This window comes from Podarcis melisellensis, assembly GCF_964234715.1.
Source record: "Podarcis melisellensis genome assembly, chromosome: 12".
Taxonomy (NCBI): domain Eukaryota; kingdom Metazoa; phylum Chordata; class Lepidosauria; order Squamata; family Lacertidae; genus Podarcis; species Podarcis melisellensis.
In genome coordinates, this window is record NC_138544.1 from 58,554,058 (window position 1) to 58,569,154 (window position 15,097).

The following is a 15,097-nucleotide window of genomic DNA, read 5'->3' on the forward strand; positions in this document are numbered from 1 at the left end:
GGTTTAGCACAGGGAGGCGGAGCCTGCTGCCCTCCAGATGTGGGGCTCCAAGGGTCCCATTGGCCCCAACCGGCATGAAGCCCAACAACATCAGGAGGACCAAAGGCTCTTACCACGATGGCGTGGAAGACATCTTGGATGTTGCCATGCTTTCATTTCCTTTTACTCTTAATTTTAATGTTTTTAATTGGTAATAAAAGAATAGTTCTTGGAAAGTATCTATAGATTTTACTGCAATCTAGCAGTATAAAAATTTTGGTAATGAACTAAATGAATAAATCTTCCAAAACCAGGTCAGTGAACTGGCTCAGTTAGAAGAGTAACCACTTTTCAAGAACAATTAAAGAGCCTTTAAAGGTTAATTAAATTGGATTGGGGGACAGAGAAAAACCTGTTCCAGAGCCCCAGACATTTCCCATCCTAGATACCTTGAAGAAATTCACAGCCATGCAAGCAATGCATGGATTCTCACTTTTATGCTATCTTAGGGGAAGGGATTTCCAAAGACCATTCCCAGCATTACTTCTCAAGCCCAAGCCCACCTGATCACGCTACAGCAACCTCCCCCCATCCCTGCCATGCTGGCAGGGGCTGATGGGAGTTGTAGTCCGAAACATCATGGAGGGCACAAACTTGGCAAAGGCTGTTGTACAGATGATGATGTTTTCTTGATTAGTCAATGCCCCAAATGACTGTGTGGATTCAGAGGGCCACACATGAGATTCAAAGAGAGCTACATTTGAGGTTGCGGCTCAGAGTCCTTCTTTGTTCAGGGCTTTTGCCCTTAATACTTGCATATTAGCCAGAGACATTCCATGGACCACATCCTCCAGTTTGTAGAAGGTCTGGAAGACGGTTGAAGATACCGAGTGGCACTCAAAATAGCGCCTCAGTGTGGCCAGGCTCTCCATGACTTCTGCCTTGGAAGGGCAGGGCAAGTTCTGCGCCTTCTCTTCGTCTGCAGCTGCACAGGCTGGTTCTTGAACCCCTTGGAGCATTTCAGCACCCTCCTGGTCTCCGAAACACTCCAGCTCCTCATCGACCAGCACAAACTGTTCAAATTGTTGCCGGTCCTTGAACCCCAGGGCTTGGACCACGTCCATGGGAGGAGCTGGGATGCGGAGAGCCAAGCCAAAGCCCGAAGCTTGGAAACAGCTTGTGATGGTCTGTGGACAGACATCTAACCAGGCTTGGACTATCATATGAACAGCGTCCAAAAGAGTCAAGTGCTTTGAGAGTTCGCTTGCAGGAACGGGGGATCTGCTGTCGAGCACGGCAAGGAAGCGAAGAAGCATTCTCCTCCGGTAATGGCATTTGAAGTTCTGGACCAGCCCATGCTCAAGAGGATGGATGCGGGAAGATCCAGGAGGCATGAAAACCATCTTGGTATGAGAGAGCTCAGTGTCGGGATGCGCCGCACATGGGACCAAAAACAGCACCACGCTCCTGTCTGTTCGTTTCATGTCCTCGTTGAATTTCTGGAGCCACTCAGTGAAGATGGCCGCTGTCATCCATGCCTTGCTATCAGCTCTGTAGGTGACAGGCAACAGGTCCTCCCTGTCAACCCCTTGGAAGCCAAATGGCCTTCGTGCCTTGCCGATGATCAGGGCGTCCCTCTTGTCTGAAGCATCCAGATTGGTGCAGAGCAAGACAGTGAGCTGGTCCTTGGCTCCCTCTCCGCTGTCCCAAGCTAGGCCTTCTGGGGTAGCTCGAAACAGAATGCCAGCCTCGCCGCAGGCGTAGATGTCACGGGGATCATATTTGTTTAGGATGTAGGGCAGGACATTGTTTTCCCAGCGCTCATCCTCCAGATCCTCGCTGTTCTCTTTCTCCTCCAGGGGTCTTCCATGCGCCGCTTTCTGCCTGGCTTTGAAACCACGCAACCAACCCAGGCCTGCCTCCAGCTCTGGCTTCCTCCTGAACATCTTGGAGAGATCTCCAGCCTTCTCTTGCAAATGCATCCCATTGGCAGGGGTGCTGGACACACACCTGTGCTCAAACCACTGCAAAAGGGCCACCTCACCAGACATGGTCTTCTCCTCTAGCTTGCGCTTGCGCCCTGGGTTGCCGTTCTTGCACCACTCGGCCAGGATGCGCTCTTTGTTCTTGATGATGCGGCAGATCTGGGGCTGGGAGACCCCAAACCTCTTGGCCAGTTCGCTCTGGGAGACCTTGGGCCCTTCTAGCATCTCCAGCACCCGGACCTTCTCTTGCAGGGAGAGCTCCTTCCGCTCTTTCCTCTGCACGACAGTCTCGCTCGACAGAGGTGAAACCCTCTTCCTGCAGCTGGTGTGGTTGCTGGCATTCCCTGCCAGGCAGGCTCCCTGACCAGTGGCGAGAGCAACATGCTCCATCAAGCTCCTTCCGCAGTCCCCGCAGATGTATGAGCATTGCCCAGTGTGGTTCAGACCGTGCTTTTCTAACTCTGCCTTTTGGGCAAAGTTCTTCCCACATTCTAAGCACCAGTGGGGCATCTCTCCCATCGGAGCTCTGCAGATCCCAAAGGCAGGCGCACAGGGGCCACATCCCACTCTGTCGTCCATCACCAGACCCTCCTCACTGCCTGCTCTGGAGTCAGGCTGCCCTGGTTCCAAGTGCTTTTGCCCGAGTGCAGGAGGGCTGAGTCCATTCTCTCCACCTTTTTCAGGTGAGGCATTGGCAGGAGGCAAGACCTCCTGCCTCTTTCGATACATCTCCGGTTCCTCTTCCTCCTTCACTCTTTTTGGATGCTGGTCCAATCCTGGAAAAGGAAAAAATGCAGAGAAGGTTAACTGAGTGACCAAAGGAAGTGTAATGGACTTCTATATGTTCTTCTATCTAACAGACCACCCTTCACCAGGTGACCTCCAGATGATTGGGACTACAACTCTCATTAGGCCTAACTAGCATGGGGGTCCTTTGGTCAGACTGGGCACTGCAAAGAAGAGCCCGGTGGCTGGATCAGGTCAACATCCTGAAGTCTTTCAGACAGAGGACTCGTATTATTTCTGCTTTTCAGATTACAGTCATGCCTCGGGTTACAGACGCTTCAGGTTGCATTTTTTCGGGTTGCGGACTGCCGAAACCCGGAAGTACCGGAATGGGTTACTTCCAGGTTTCGGTGGTCACGCATGCGCAGAAGTGCTAAATCATGCTCTGCGCATGTGCAGAAGCGCCAAATTGCAACCCGCGAGTGTGCAGATGCACTGCTGCGGGTTGCAAACGTGCATCCCGCACGGATCACGTTCACAACCCGAGCCTCCACTGTATCTGCAGATAGGCAAAATCCTGCTTAAATGGGGGGAAGTGTGGGGTGGGACTTGGATAAGAAGGGCATCATTGGGATGCTGCAAAACAAGGTGAGCACTGAACAGCTTCGTGGTCACACTAAACTCCCCTGTGAAGAATCCCCTCTTGAGAAGAAGGACAAGAATACAAGGAGAGTCTGCAAGATCAGGCCAATAGCCCACCTAGTCCAGAATCCTGTTCTCACAGTGGCCAACAAGATGCCCAGTATGAGGAACCCCCAAGCAGGATTTGATTACAATAACAACTTTCCCCTTTTGCAGTTTCCAGCAACTGGTATCCAACTGTGGAGGCAAAACAGAGACTTCCTGGCTTGTAGGCATGGGGATATTTTAGAAGGTGCAGGGCAGATGCCAGTGGAGGCTCTGTTTGCATGACGGGAGCCTGGCAGGTATGAGAGAGTATGCCTTGCTGGACCCACATTTGAACCTTTAAGCCAGCCCTACTCTGGTAGAAGGGATGCGGGTGGCGCTGTGGGTTAAACCACAGAGCCTAGGATTTGCCAATCAGAAGGTTGGCGGTTCGAATCCCCATGACGGGGTGAGCTCCCGTTGCTTGGTCCCTGCTCCTGCCAACCTAGCAGTTCGAAAGCACGTCAAAGTGCAAGTAGATAAATAGGTACCACTCCGGCGGGAAGGTAAACGGCGTTTCCGTGCGCTGCTCTGGTTTGCCAGAAGCAGCTTAGTCATGCTGGCCACATGACCCGGAAGCTGTACGCTGGCTCCCTCGGCCAATAAAGCGAGATGAGTGCTGCAACCCCAGAGTCGGCCACGACTGGACCTAATGGTCAGGGGTCCCTTTACCTTTACTCTGGTGGAATTTGGTGTTCCCTGTCTGTTCCCTTCTTCCACCAGGACCCTAAGTCAAGGTTGCATGCTGCATAGCTGAGTGACAGGGCTAGCAAACATCTCCGCCCATTTCCAAGGCAGGATAAATGCTGTCGTGCAAAGTTGCAGATTCCCCCACCCCAATTCGTGGCTAATGGGACAGGGCAAAAGCAATTTTCATTTGCACTGAACTTTTTTTGTGGTGAGGTGCATTGAAAGAATCCTTCTCCTTCTCCTTCTCCTCCTCCTCCTCCTCCTCCTCCTCTTCCTCCTCCTCCTCCTGAGGAACCACCCAGAAACTCTCTCCTCAACCCCATGCATGTGTCGGCCAAGTTGTTGATTCCAAGGAGGTGAGTGGAAATCACTCTGCACATGCCCAAGGGCACTCTCTCCCCCTTTTCTCTTTTTGCTGCAGCTGTGAAAACAGCTTCCAGGACGAAAAGTCCCAAATCCCCACATCTAAAATGAATCCCTCAAGCTCTCCGCATGCAACTCTCTGAGACTTCCTCAGAGCCATCCTTACCTGAATCTGTATCCAGTGGAACCTGGTCTTTTTGAGCCATCCTTTGCCAAGCCGGGATGGAGGCCCCACCGATGCTGCTCTGAGTATCCTCGCAGCACCCAGAGGCTTCAGAACTAGTGCTGGTACCAAGAGAGGATGCAGGGAGGAGAGAGCAGTTGAGGATGGAGGATGCTGGAAGGACCAGAGTCCGAGCATCTCCCGGAGACGAAGGCGAGTGCGAGGCTGCTCCCACTCCACCAAAACGTCACAGGACAGGTGAGGGTAGAGGCCTGTTTGCTGCTGCTCTTGGGATGCTGCTCAGCTTCTCCCATCCAGCAAATCTCCCCACCGCCAGCCCCATCCTTTCTGCCTGCTCTATGTTCATCTCGCCAATTGGTGCTGTGCCTTTCTGTTTAGGATTTCTTCTTGGCCTGGATTGGACAAGGGATCCCTCCAATGGGCAGCAATGGAGCTAGAGGAGAGAGAGAGGGAGAGGGAGAGAGAGACTGAGAGAACAATGGTTCATTGGAAAAACCAACAGCGATATCCCCAGCAAGAGCGAGACAGCCTTTCCTGACCCAGCGTCCCCACAGACTGGGGCAGGAGGGTGCTGGAAGAGGACTAGGATGAGAATCTCTCTTCCCCACAGGCAAATTGCCAGGGCTGCAAAAGCAAGCCTGTTTGCATTTCACAAAACAAGGGCCACCCCAAGACCCCACCTGCCTCTTTCACGGGCTGCTGCGGCAGAGAGTGGGCACAAAAGAAATCTGTCAGGAACTTTGGAACCAAGGTTATCACCACTAGTCCATCTAGGTCAGTATTGTCTTTTTTTTTTTTAAAAAAAAAAAGAATATTTATTAAAGTTTTCAATAGTAATACAATAAAAATCAAAGAGGAAAAAAAAACAAAAATACAAAAATAAAAATAATTAAAAACACACAGTTTCCATTACTTATTTTCCATTAACTTATTTCCCAGACCTCCTCATACCTCCCTTTTTTGTATTCCAATTCAAATTGTTAGTTCAGCAAATCCTTATCAATAAAATTTTTACCTATTTCTAAACCTTTTTTTCCATATACTCTTAAAGCATTACAGCTGGAAACCACTTAGTTTCTATCCGACATAATTCTAACAATCATTAATTTTTCAATGTTTCTGTAAATAGTCTTAAATTTCTTCCAATCTTCTTTCGCCGACTCTTCTCCCTGGTCTCGGATTCTGCCAGTCATTTCTGCCAGTCCCATATAGTCCATCACCTTCATCTGCCATTCTTCCAGAGTGGGTAGATCCTGTGTCTTCCAGTACTTTGCAATGAGGATTCTTGCTGCTGTTGTAGCATACATAAAGAAAGTTCTATCCTTCTTTGGCACCAATTGGCCGACCATGCCCAGGAGAAAGGCCTCTGGTTTCTTCAGGAAGGTATATTTAAATACCTTTTTCCTTTCATTATAAATCATTTCCCAGAAAGCCTTAATCCTTGGGCACGTCCACCAAAGGTGAAAGAATGTACCTTCATTTTCTTTGCATTTCCAACATTTATTATCGGGCAAATGATAAATTTTTGCAAGCTTGACTGGGGTCATGTACCACCTGTATATCATTTTCATAATATTCTCTCTTAAGGCATTACATGCCATAAACTTCATACCTGTGGTCCATAACTGTTCCCAGTCAGCAAACATAATGCTATGTCCAACATCTTGTGCCCATTTAATCATAGCAGATTTCACCGTTTCATCCTGAGTGTTCCATTTCAACAGCAAGTTATACATCTTTGACTAGGTCAGTATTGTCAACACTGAATGGCAGCAGCTGTACAAGATTTCAGGTTGCGGGAACATTCCTAGCTCTATCTGAAGCTGCTACTGGGGCATTTTGCATATAAAACTGGTTTGCTGTGGCACTTACCTGCCCCCCCTTTAAGATTGCAGTCCTCATGATAGAGAATAATGAGCCAATTTAAATAGGGACACAGGAAGCTCCTTTATATCAAGTCAGGTCCTTATTTACACCAGTGGTTCCCAGACTTTTTCCAGCTTTTGCCCCCTTGTTCCATAAACTCACGCCCAGTCCCCCCCATGCTATATAAAAAAAGCATCATTCGTAATAGCGGTTTGCACAGCCCGCTAAGGAAGAACGCTAGAACGCTAGGGAAGATAACAGCATGTTGAAATTCAAAACGGTGACAATTAATTGCACATTTATTCAAAACCCAGTTAAAACCATTTAGCTTGATCCAGTGATACCAGCTTTTCAAAGTCTCCATGAGACACTCAGTCTCAAGGTTGTGGGTTCAAATTAAATAAATATAATTAATGTAATTAATAATAAAAATAAAAACCAGGGGAAGGAACTATAGTAAAACATCCCTCCCACCTACTCTAAAATGCTATAGGTAGCCCTTAATTTATTAATTGTTGTTTATTGTTTCAACCACCAAGATCGTATCAATCACAGTGTGTGTGTGTGTGTGTGTGTGTGTGTCAGAGAGAGAGAATGCCAGAGCCATCATGGAGAACAAAAGGAAGGCGATTAGCAAAGCAAATACAGTGGTACCTTGGTTCTCAAACTTAATCCGTTCCGGAAGTCCGTTTCAAAACCAAAGCGTTCCAAAACCAAGGCGCGCTTTCCGATAGAAAGTAATGCAAAATGGATTAATCCATTACAGACTTTTAAAAACAACCCTTAACACAGCAATTTTACATGAATTCTACTATCTAATGAGACCATTGATCCATAAAATGAAAGCAATAATCAATGTACTGTATTGTAAGTTTGAGGAAGCCTGATCTAAAGCCATTTGCACATGTTGCCATGCAACCAGTCCATGCAGAATGTAGGCACCCTATATATAGAAATGAGCAAACCGGTGATATTTGAGGGAGCAGGCGGGGCCCATGACTTGCATCACAGGAGCCTACACAACACAAAACACTGTTGCTTTTATTTTATTTGCTTTTTATCTTATATTTTGGAAATGCACATCCAGGTTTTTTCCCCTTTAAATTTTTTGGGCTGGCCTCCAAGAGATTGGGGCCCTAACCTATAGCTTGTTTAGCTTATACGTAAATCCGGCACTGTGTCCTATATTATTCTAAAGGGAGATGGGAAAGGTTTCTCTCAATATTTTACTCTGCACCTAAGAAAATCTGTACCTATGCTCTCTACCTTGTACCTAAGAAGGCTATATTCTCTGTATTTTGGAAGTAAATTCCTGAGCTAATTTTACTCCTGCAAAAGAGGCCTCCCGCTTTAGGAATGCAAGATAAGAAACACACAAAGAAGACAGTGAGCCATAAATAACCAGACCTGTAAAGGAGGCCTCTCGCTTTCTATTTTTAGGTATGCGAGATAGCAAAGGAGACAGGACGCTTAGCTAAAATAGGGGCTGCTTAGAGGGCTAGCAAGCAATAATAGACGTGCCATTCTATATTAAGAAATAAGTTGAAAACTTTCCAGTTGATTGGGGAAGTTTTTCTTCGAGGGCGTTTGAAGAGGAGGGAGGGAGTTTTCTCAAGGTATAAGAATGTTTGCAGAAGCGTTCCTCGGGGCAGCCAGTTTCCAGAAGTGATTCGGCTGGCTGTCTCTGTGCACAGATAATAAACTGCTTTCCTCCAAAGAAGGATCTTTCCTGGTGCTTTCTTTGCTCTCTCTCCGGATCTGGGGACGCGGGCCAACGATTCCCTGGCATGGACTAGGCTCAGCCTACATCTTGGTTCCCTGACCGGGAATCTGCCCCACCCCAGAGGACTGGGGAGAGTCAGGCTCGACCTCAGGTGGACAGCTCTGATCGGCAGTAGCAGGCTCCACGCGCGCCCTGCTAATTTGTGGGGGGAGCCGGCCACACCGCTCCAGAGCAAGGACCCAGGTCGAGGGAGGAAAGAGGACTGGCCAGGGAAGGGAATCTGCAGCAGAAAACGGTAAGCCCAAGGGAAAGGGCGTGGGCCCAAGGGAAAAGAGGGAGGCCTGATCAGCCTCACCTGATCGTGTAGTAGAGTACCGTCAGGGTTTTGGTGTGCCCAGAAAAAGCAGCAAAGGGTGCTGCTGGGCCCCGGTCGAAGTCTAAGCGCTGCCGGTTGTGGTTTTTGTTTTTTTTTTTAAAAAAAAAAAAAGGGGGGGGGAACAGAGGGGAAAATTATTTTGGTGTGTTTTGTGTATTGCATGCTGAAATTATTTTGATGTGTTTAGTGTGTTACATGTTGAAATTATATTGATGTGTTTTGTATGTTGTAATTTTGGTGTGTTTAGTGTGTTATATGTTGAAATTATATTGATGTGTTTTATATGTTGTAATTTTGGTGTGTTTAGTGTGTTATATGTTGAAATTATTTTGATGTGTTTTGTATGTTGTATGTTGCATGTCAGATACTCTAGTGACTGAATTGTTAAGTGTGGGCTGGGGCTTAGTGTCCCCCTTGAGTGAGCGATTGTAGGGCTGTAGTGTGTGGAGTGTGAAAGAATTTATAACTTGTTAGGTGCAGAGTATCTGAAAAATGGGGTCTGGGGCAAGCCAATGTAGTCCTCTGGAATGCTTTTTAAACAACTGGAAAGCAGCCACAAAAAAATGATTACTGGGGACCCTTATATTTCTACTTGGAAAACCAATGTAGAGAAGAACCCACCATGGTTGAAAGCCTGCCGAGGCGACGCCCCACAAAGTACAGTTTGTGCAGTTCGACCGACAGGGAAGTCAGAAAAGCCCCCAGTGATATCAGAAGAAGAAGGGGAGGGGGAAGTCATTAAACCACCTCCACCCTATGCTCCACCAACTGCCCCTCCCCTGGACCCAGGTCCCCAGGCCCCGGGAGGAGCTAGCCCCCAGCCTGAACCCCCTAAGGCTGATGAATCAGAAGAGGAAGAAGAGGATGATGAGGAATTTGTAAAGGGATTGGTTGAGTTAGCAAAGAAGGGGAGAGAGTGGACTCAGTATCAGTCTTTGAGATTGCAACAGTATGTACAACCCTATGCAGAAAAAGTGGATGTTAGCCCCCATGTGTTGGCTGCAGCAGGATGTTCCTCAACACAAGGGAAGAAATGGCAGAGGGAATGGATAGAAGCAGCAACCAGGGCAGCCTTCCATAAGTCCCATGAGGCACAGAAAAAGGGTGGGGCCGGAGTAATGCCCCTCCGAAGGGTTTATGACCCACCAGGACCTCCAGGGGCTAATGGAACGGCAGCAGAACGGACCTACACGGTCCAGCATATACCCTTTTCAAGTGCAGATGTCTGTAACTGGAGAAATCAAAACCCATCCTTTGAGGAAAACCCAGCGAAAATCATAAAGCTGTTTGAAGGGATTTTTAAAACTTATAATCCCACTTTGATGATGTGCAGTATTTGATGGATGCGCTGCTAACCACAGAAGAAACTAGACGAATCCATGCTGAAGCCCGAGCACACCTGAGAGCGCAGGGAGTGCAGGATCCAGCTATGGCAGCAGGATATCCAGAAAACACCCCGAATTGGAATTATTAGACTGTTGATGGCCAGAACACCCTCACTACCTACTGCCAGAATGTGTTAAATGGTATGAGAAGGGCAGCTAGGAAACCCACCAACTTTGTGAAGGTTAGAGAGATAGTGCAGGGGAATGAAGAGGCCCCAGGAGCATATTTAGAACGCCTGAAGGAAGCCTACCGCCAGTATACTCCTGTGGACCCAGATGAGGCTGCCAACGCCCCTATCATAAAAGCTGCCTTTGTGGCCCAAGTGGCGCCCGATGTCCGAACTGGCTCAAACCACTTATAATCAGAGGGAGGAAGAGGCACAAAAGAAAAAGGAGAAGTACCAAGCAAAGAAGTTGATGGCGATACAGGCTACCGCATCCACCCCTCAGGAAAGAGGAGGTACCCGGGGAGGAGGGCAAGGCCGTCTGGGGAGGAACCAGTGCGCCATCTGCCGGCAGGAAGGGCACTGGAAAAGAGAATGCCCACAGGCTCACTCAGGTGGAAGAGGACGAGGAGAGCGAATCCCAGACCCAATCCCCGTGGGACCTGGACAAGAACTGAGACCTTGGACATCGGCAAATACAGGCAGGGGTAGAGGACGTGGACAGGGACCTCCCTGGCACCCTCCAGCCCAAAGACAGCCCGCCGCGATGAGCCTGAGAGAGGAGGAGGAAGAATACTAGGACAGACCGGGCCCAGCTGATTTAGGTTCCCGTGAGCCCATGGTCAAAATACAAACAGGGAACCGAAGCCTCTGCATGAGTCAACCAGAGGAACTGAAAAGGACCCCTTTGTGTGGGGAGAAGAGCAACAGCATGCCTTCAAGGATCTGAAAAAGGCATTGCAGCAAGCACCAGCGCTGGGCATCCCAAATCCTGAGAAGCCTTTCTCCCTATTTGTGGATGAAGACCAGGGAACAGCAAAGGGAGTGTTATGCCAAAAATTGGGAAGCTGGCAGCAACCCGTGGCATACCTATCTGAGCGCCTGACGCCTACAGAACAAGGTTTACCGCCATGCATGAGAGCAATAGTGGCAGTAGCCACCCTACTGAACAAAGCAGACAAATTTACCTTTGGCCAAGACACTGTTTGTGTGACCCCGCATGCAGTCCCAGCCCTGCTTGACATGAAGGGTACCTATTTCCTCTCCCAAGCAAAAATGAGAAAGTGCCAGATGCTATTGTTGCACCCGCGTTTGAAGTTCCAGGTTACCACCGCCCTCAACCCAGCTACCCTGTTGCCGGTAGGAGAAGGTGAGGAGCAGATGCACGATTGCATTGAAGTGATGGATGAAGTATATTCCAGCAGACCTGACCTAAAAGATGAGGCAAACCCCCATTGGCCTTCATGGTTTGCAGATGGAAGCAGCTTTGTTGAGACTGGACAGCGGAAAGCCGGCTATGCAGTAGTAGCCCTGGAAGACCAGGTGATCGAAGCAAAGTCACTCCCACCTGGAACATCGGCCCAGCTGGCAGAGTTAACTGCGCTTACCAGAGCCCTGAGCCTGGCAAAGGGACAGAAGATAAACATTTATACAGATTCTAAGTATGCATTCCTGACTTTACATGCCCATGGAGCCTTATGGAAAGAAAGAGGTTTGCTTACCTCCAGAGGAAACCAGGTGGCCCACCCACAAGCCTTATTGAACCTTCTGGATGCTGTATGGGAGCCCGAGGCAGTGGCAGTTATCCATTGTTATGGACACAAGACTGGACCAGGGGAAGTGGCCAGAGGAAACCGATTGGCAGACAGAGTAGCCAAGGAAGCAGCCCAAGAACTGGCCCCCGCCTCGGTTGTTGGAGCACTGGTCCCAGAAGAGATTTTAAGCACTACTGATAAGCCAGCTTATACGAAGCAGGAAAGGGACACTGCGGACGCTCAGGAGTTGACGCTGTCCAAAGAAGGATGGTACCTTACCCCTGATGACAGGATATGGATTCCAGAGTCCCTTTCTCGGCAGGTCACTCAGAGATACCATGATTCAACCCACATAGGACCAGATGCTACAACCAAGCAGCTGGAAAAATGCTTCTATATAGCCCACCTCTACCAACTGGCAGCCCAGGTCTCCAGGAAATGCCTGCTGTGCCAAAAGAATAATCCCAGAGCCGGACCACTGGCTCCCCCAGGGATTCAGCACAGTGGAGCTGCACCTATGGAAGATCTTGTCGTGGACTTTACTGAATTACCCCGTTGTGGACTGCACCGTTACCTGCTGGTAGCAGTGTGTACCTACACCGGATGGGTCGAAGCATGGCCCACAAAGACTGAAAAGGCATTTGAAGTAACCAGGTGCCTGCTTAAGGAAATCATCCCTCGCTACGGACTGCCAAGGTCCATAGGATCTGACAATGGACCAGCATTTGTTCATGCAGTCCTACAGGGACTGGCAAAAGCGCTCCAGATCAACTGGAAACTACATACTGCTTATAGACCCCAGAGTTCTGGAAAAGTAGAGAGAATGAACAGAACTCTAAAGAATCAGCTGTCCAAGCTGGCACAGGAGACCGGGTCTAATTGGGTGACCATGTTGCCCTTGGCGTTACTCAGGGTCCGCAGTCTCCCGTCAAAACGGACCCATTTGTCGCCTTTTGAAGTTATGTTTGGGAGACCAGTTCCATATGTTAGAATGTTAACTCCATATGCTAGCCAAGATGTGCAATTGAATAACTATGTACAGTCACTCTCCCAAGTTTTCTCTCATCTCAATAGGTGGACCCAGGCTCGCACCCCATGTGTGTTAACTGAACCGTTCCATCAGTTCGAGCCAGGTGACGAAGTGTGGGTGAAAGACTGGCAGCGAGCCCCCCTACAGCCTTGCTGGAGGGGACCTTACACTGTGCTACTCTCCACACTTACTGCTGTGAAGGTTGCTGGCATCACCCCGTGGGTCCACCATATTTAAGTGAAGAAAGCCATTTCCGACTGGACAGTAACACCAGATCCAGAGAACTCCCTTCGGCTGACCATCTCCAGGCGCCCGGTAGACGACCGCCCTGCTGGTATCACTCCAGAGGCTGATACCTCTACGCACGGCTGAAGAATTGGATGGGAGGGGCGCCCGCGGGCAGCGCTCCCAACGTACCTGCTCTACGAACTCACCCACCTGAGAATATCCTACCACAGTACAGGGACAGAGTGAGACTTACAATAATTTGGGAAGGAGACCACCCCATTGGGCATTTGACTCCTCACCAGGCTAGAGTTTTAGCAGCAGTCTATTCTTGTGGGTGTGTTGCTTTTTTTTATTTCTCACCAAACCCCCCTCCAGGAGGATATTTACTATGGTGATAGGTCCAATAATGCTTCTATTGCTTTTTTGCTTCTGTATGCCCTGCTTGATGCAATGTATGCAAAATATGATGGAGAAGATGATGTCTCGCATGATGGGACCTCACGTGATTGCTTTCATGAGGGATTATAGACTCCTTCCCCAGAACGAATCTAAGTAATAGATTGTTCAAAAGAAGAGGAGGGAGTAAAGGGAGATGGGAAAGGTTTCTCTCAATATTTTACTCTGCACCTAAGAAAATCTGTACCTATGCTCTCTACCTTGTACCTAAGAAGGCTATATTCTCTGTATTTTGGAAGTAAATTCCTGAGCTAATTTTACTCCTGCAAAAGAGGCCTCCCGCTTTAGGAATGCAAGATAAGAAACACACAAAGAAGACAGTGAGCCATAAATAACCAGACCTGTAAAGGAGGCCTCTCGCTTTCTATTTTTAGGTATGCGAGATAGCAAAGGAGACAGGACGCTTAGCTAAAATAGGGGCTGCTTAGAGGGCTAGCAAGCAATAATAGACGTGCCATTCTATATTAAGAAATAAGTTGAAAACTTTCCAGTTGATTGGGGAAGTTTTTCTTCGAGGGCGTTTGAAGAGGAGGGAGGGAGTTTTCTCAAGGTATAAGAATGTTTGCAGAAGCGTTCCTCGGGGCAGCCAGTTTCCAGAAGTGATTCGGCTGGCTGTCTCTGTGCACAGATAATAAACTGCTTTCCTCCAAAGAAGGATCTTTCCTGGTGCTTTCTTTGCTCTCTCTCCGGATCTGGGGACGCGGGCCAACGATTCCCTGGCATGGACTAGGCTCAGCCTACAATTCTAATGGTGGTAACAATAACTTCACGGCCTAGGACCCTCGTACCTACGGGACCGCCTCTCCCGGTCTGCCCCATGGAGGACCTTAAGGTCCATAAATAGCAACACCCTAGAGGTCCTGGGCCCTAAGGAAGTCAGACTAGCCTCAGCCTGAGCCAGGGCCTTTTCAGCACTGGCCCCGGCCTGGTGGAACACTCTGTCTCATGAGACCAGGGCCCTGCAGGATCTGATTTCTTTCCGCAGGGCCTGTAAGACAGAGTTGTTCCGCCTGGCCTTTGGCTCAGAATCAACTTGATCCCCTTCCCCTCTACCCTTTTTCCTTTCTCCTCCTGAGAAGAGGCTGCATCCTAATGTTTTAATGTTGCATTTTAATCTTGTTTCTTCAATTGTATTTTAATCAACATGTTTTTATTATTGGTTGTTAGCCGCCCTGAGCCTGGTCTTGGCTGAGGAGGGCAGGGTATAAATAAAAATTATTATTATTATTATTACCTTGATCAGAGTCTTTTAAAAATATTTTAATTTAGATAAGGATATGATGAAAATACATAATTGAACATAAACATAGATTGGAAATGGCTGTGTATACTTATCTACTTTTAATATTCTCATTCTTGATCTTATTTCTTCCTTTTCTTTATCTTCTTTTTGTTCTTTTCTTTTATATTTTACCTTTCATTTCTTTTCTTTATTGTGAATATTGTTTTGTAGAGGGGTAAATAATTGTAAATATGAGAAGAGGTAAAATGTTTTCAAATTTTCTCTTGGTTACATGTATTTTCCTTTTTTTGTATATTTGTATTTTTTTCCTAATTTGTACTCAATAAATTATTATTATTATTATTATTATTATTATTATTATTATTATTATTATTATTATTATTATTATTATTATTATTATTAACCCGCCTCCCTCCCCTCAGCGTCGCCCGTCGCCCA

At 47.9% G+C, this 15,097-nt stretch overlaps 1 protein-coding gene across 1 annotated transcript; it reads right to left on the bottom strand.

The window, feature by feature from the left end:
- Window positions 1-79: 79 nt before the first annotated feature.
- LOC309381164 (tigger transposable element-derived protein 3-like) lies at window positions 80-14,848 on the bottom strand. The gene is made up of 3 exons (XM_081931735.1): window positions 14,756-14,848; window positions 4,636-5,086; window positions 80-2,740 (listed from the first exon to the last, which is right to left on the bottom strand). Exons 2-3 carry the CDS (start codon window positions 4,673-4,675, stop codon window positions 753-755), a joined length of 2,028 nt encoding a protein of 675 aa, XP_081787861.1. The 5' UTR covers window positions 4,676-5,086; window positions 14,756-14,848; the 3' UTR covers window positions 80-752.
- Between the last annotated feature and the right edge of the window lie 249 nt (window positions 14,849-15,097).

Bases quoted from the DNA above. Each gene is read 5' to 3' on its own strand.
- LOC309381164 (XM_081931735.1), bottom strand. From the start codon at position 4,675: ATGGCTCAAAAAGACCAGGTTCCACTGGATACAGATTCAG. The intron at 2,741-4,635 runs GTAAGGATGGCT...TTCCTTTTCCAG, and splicing joins TCCACTGGATACAGATTCAG to GATTGGACCAGCATCCAAAA.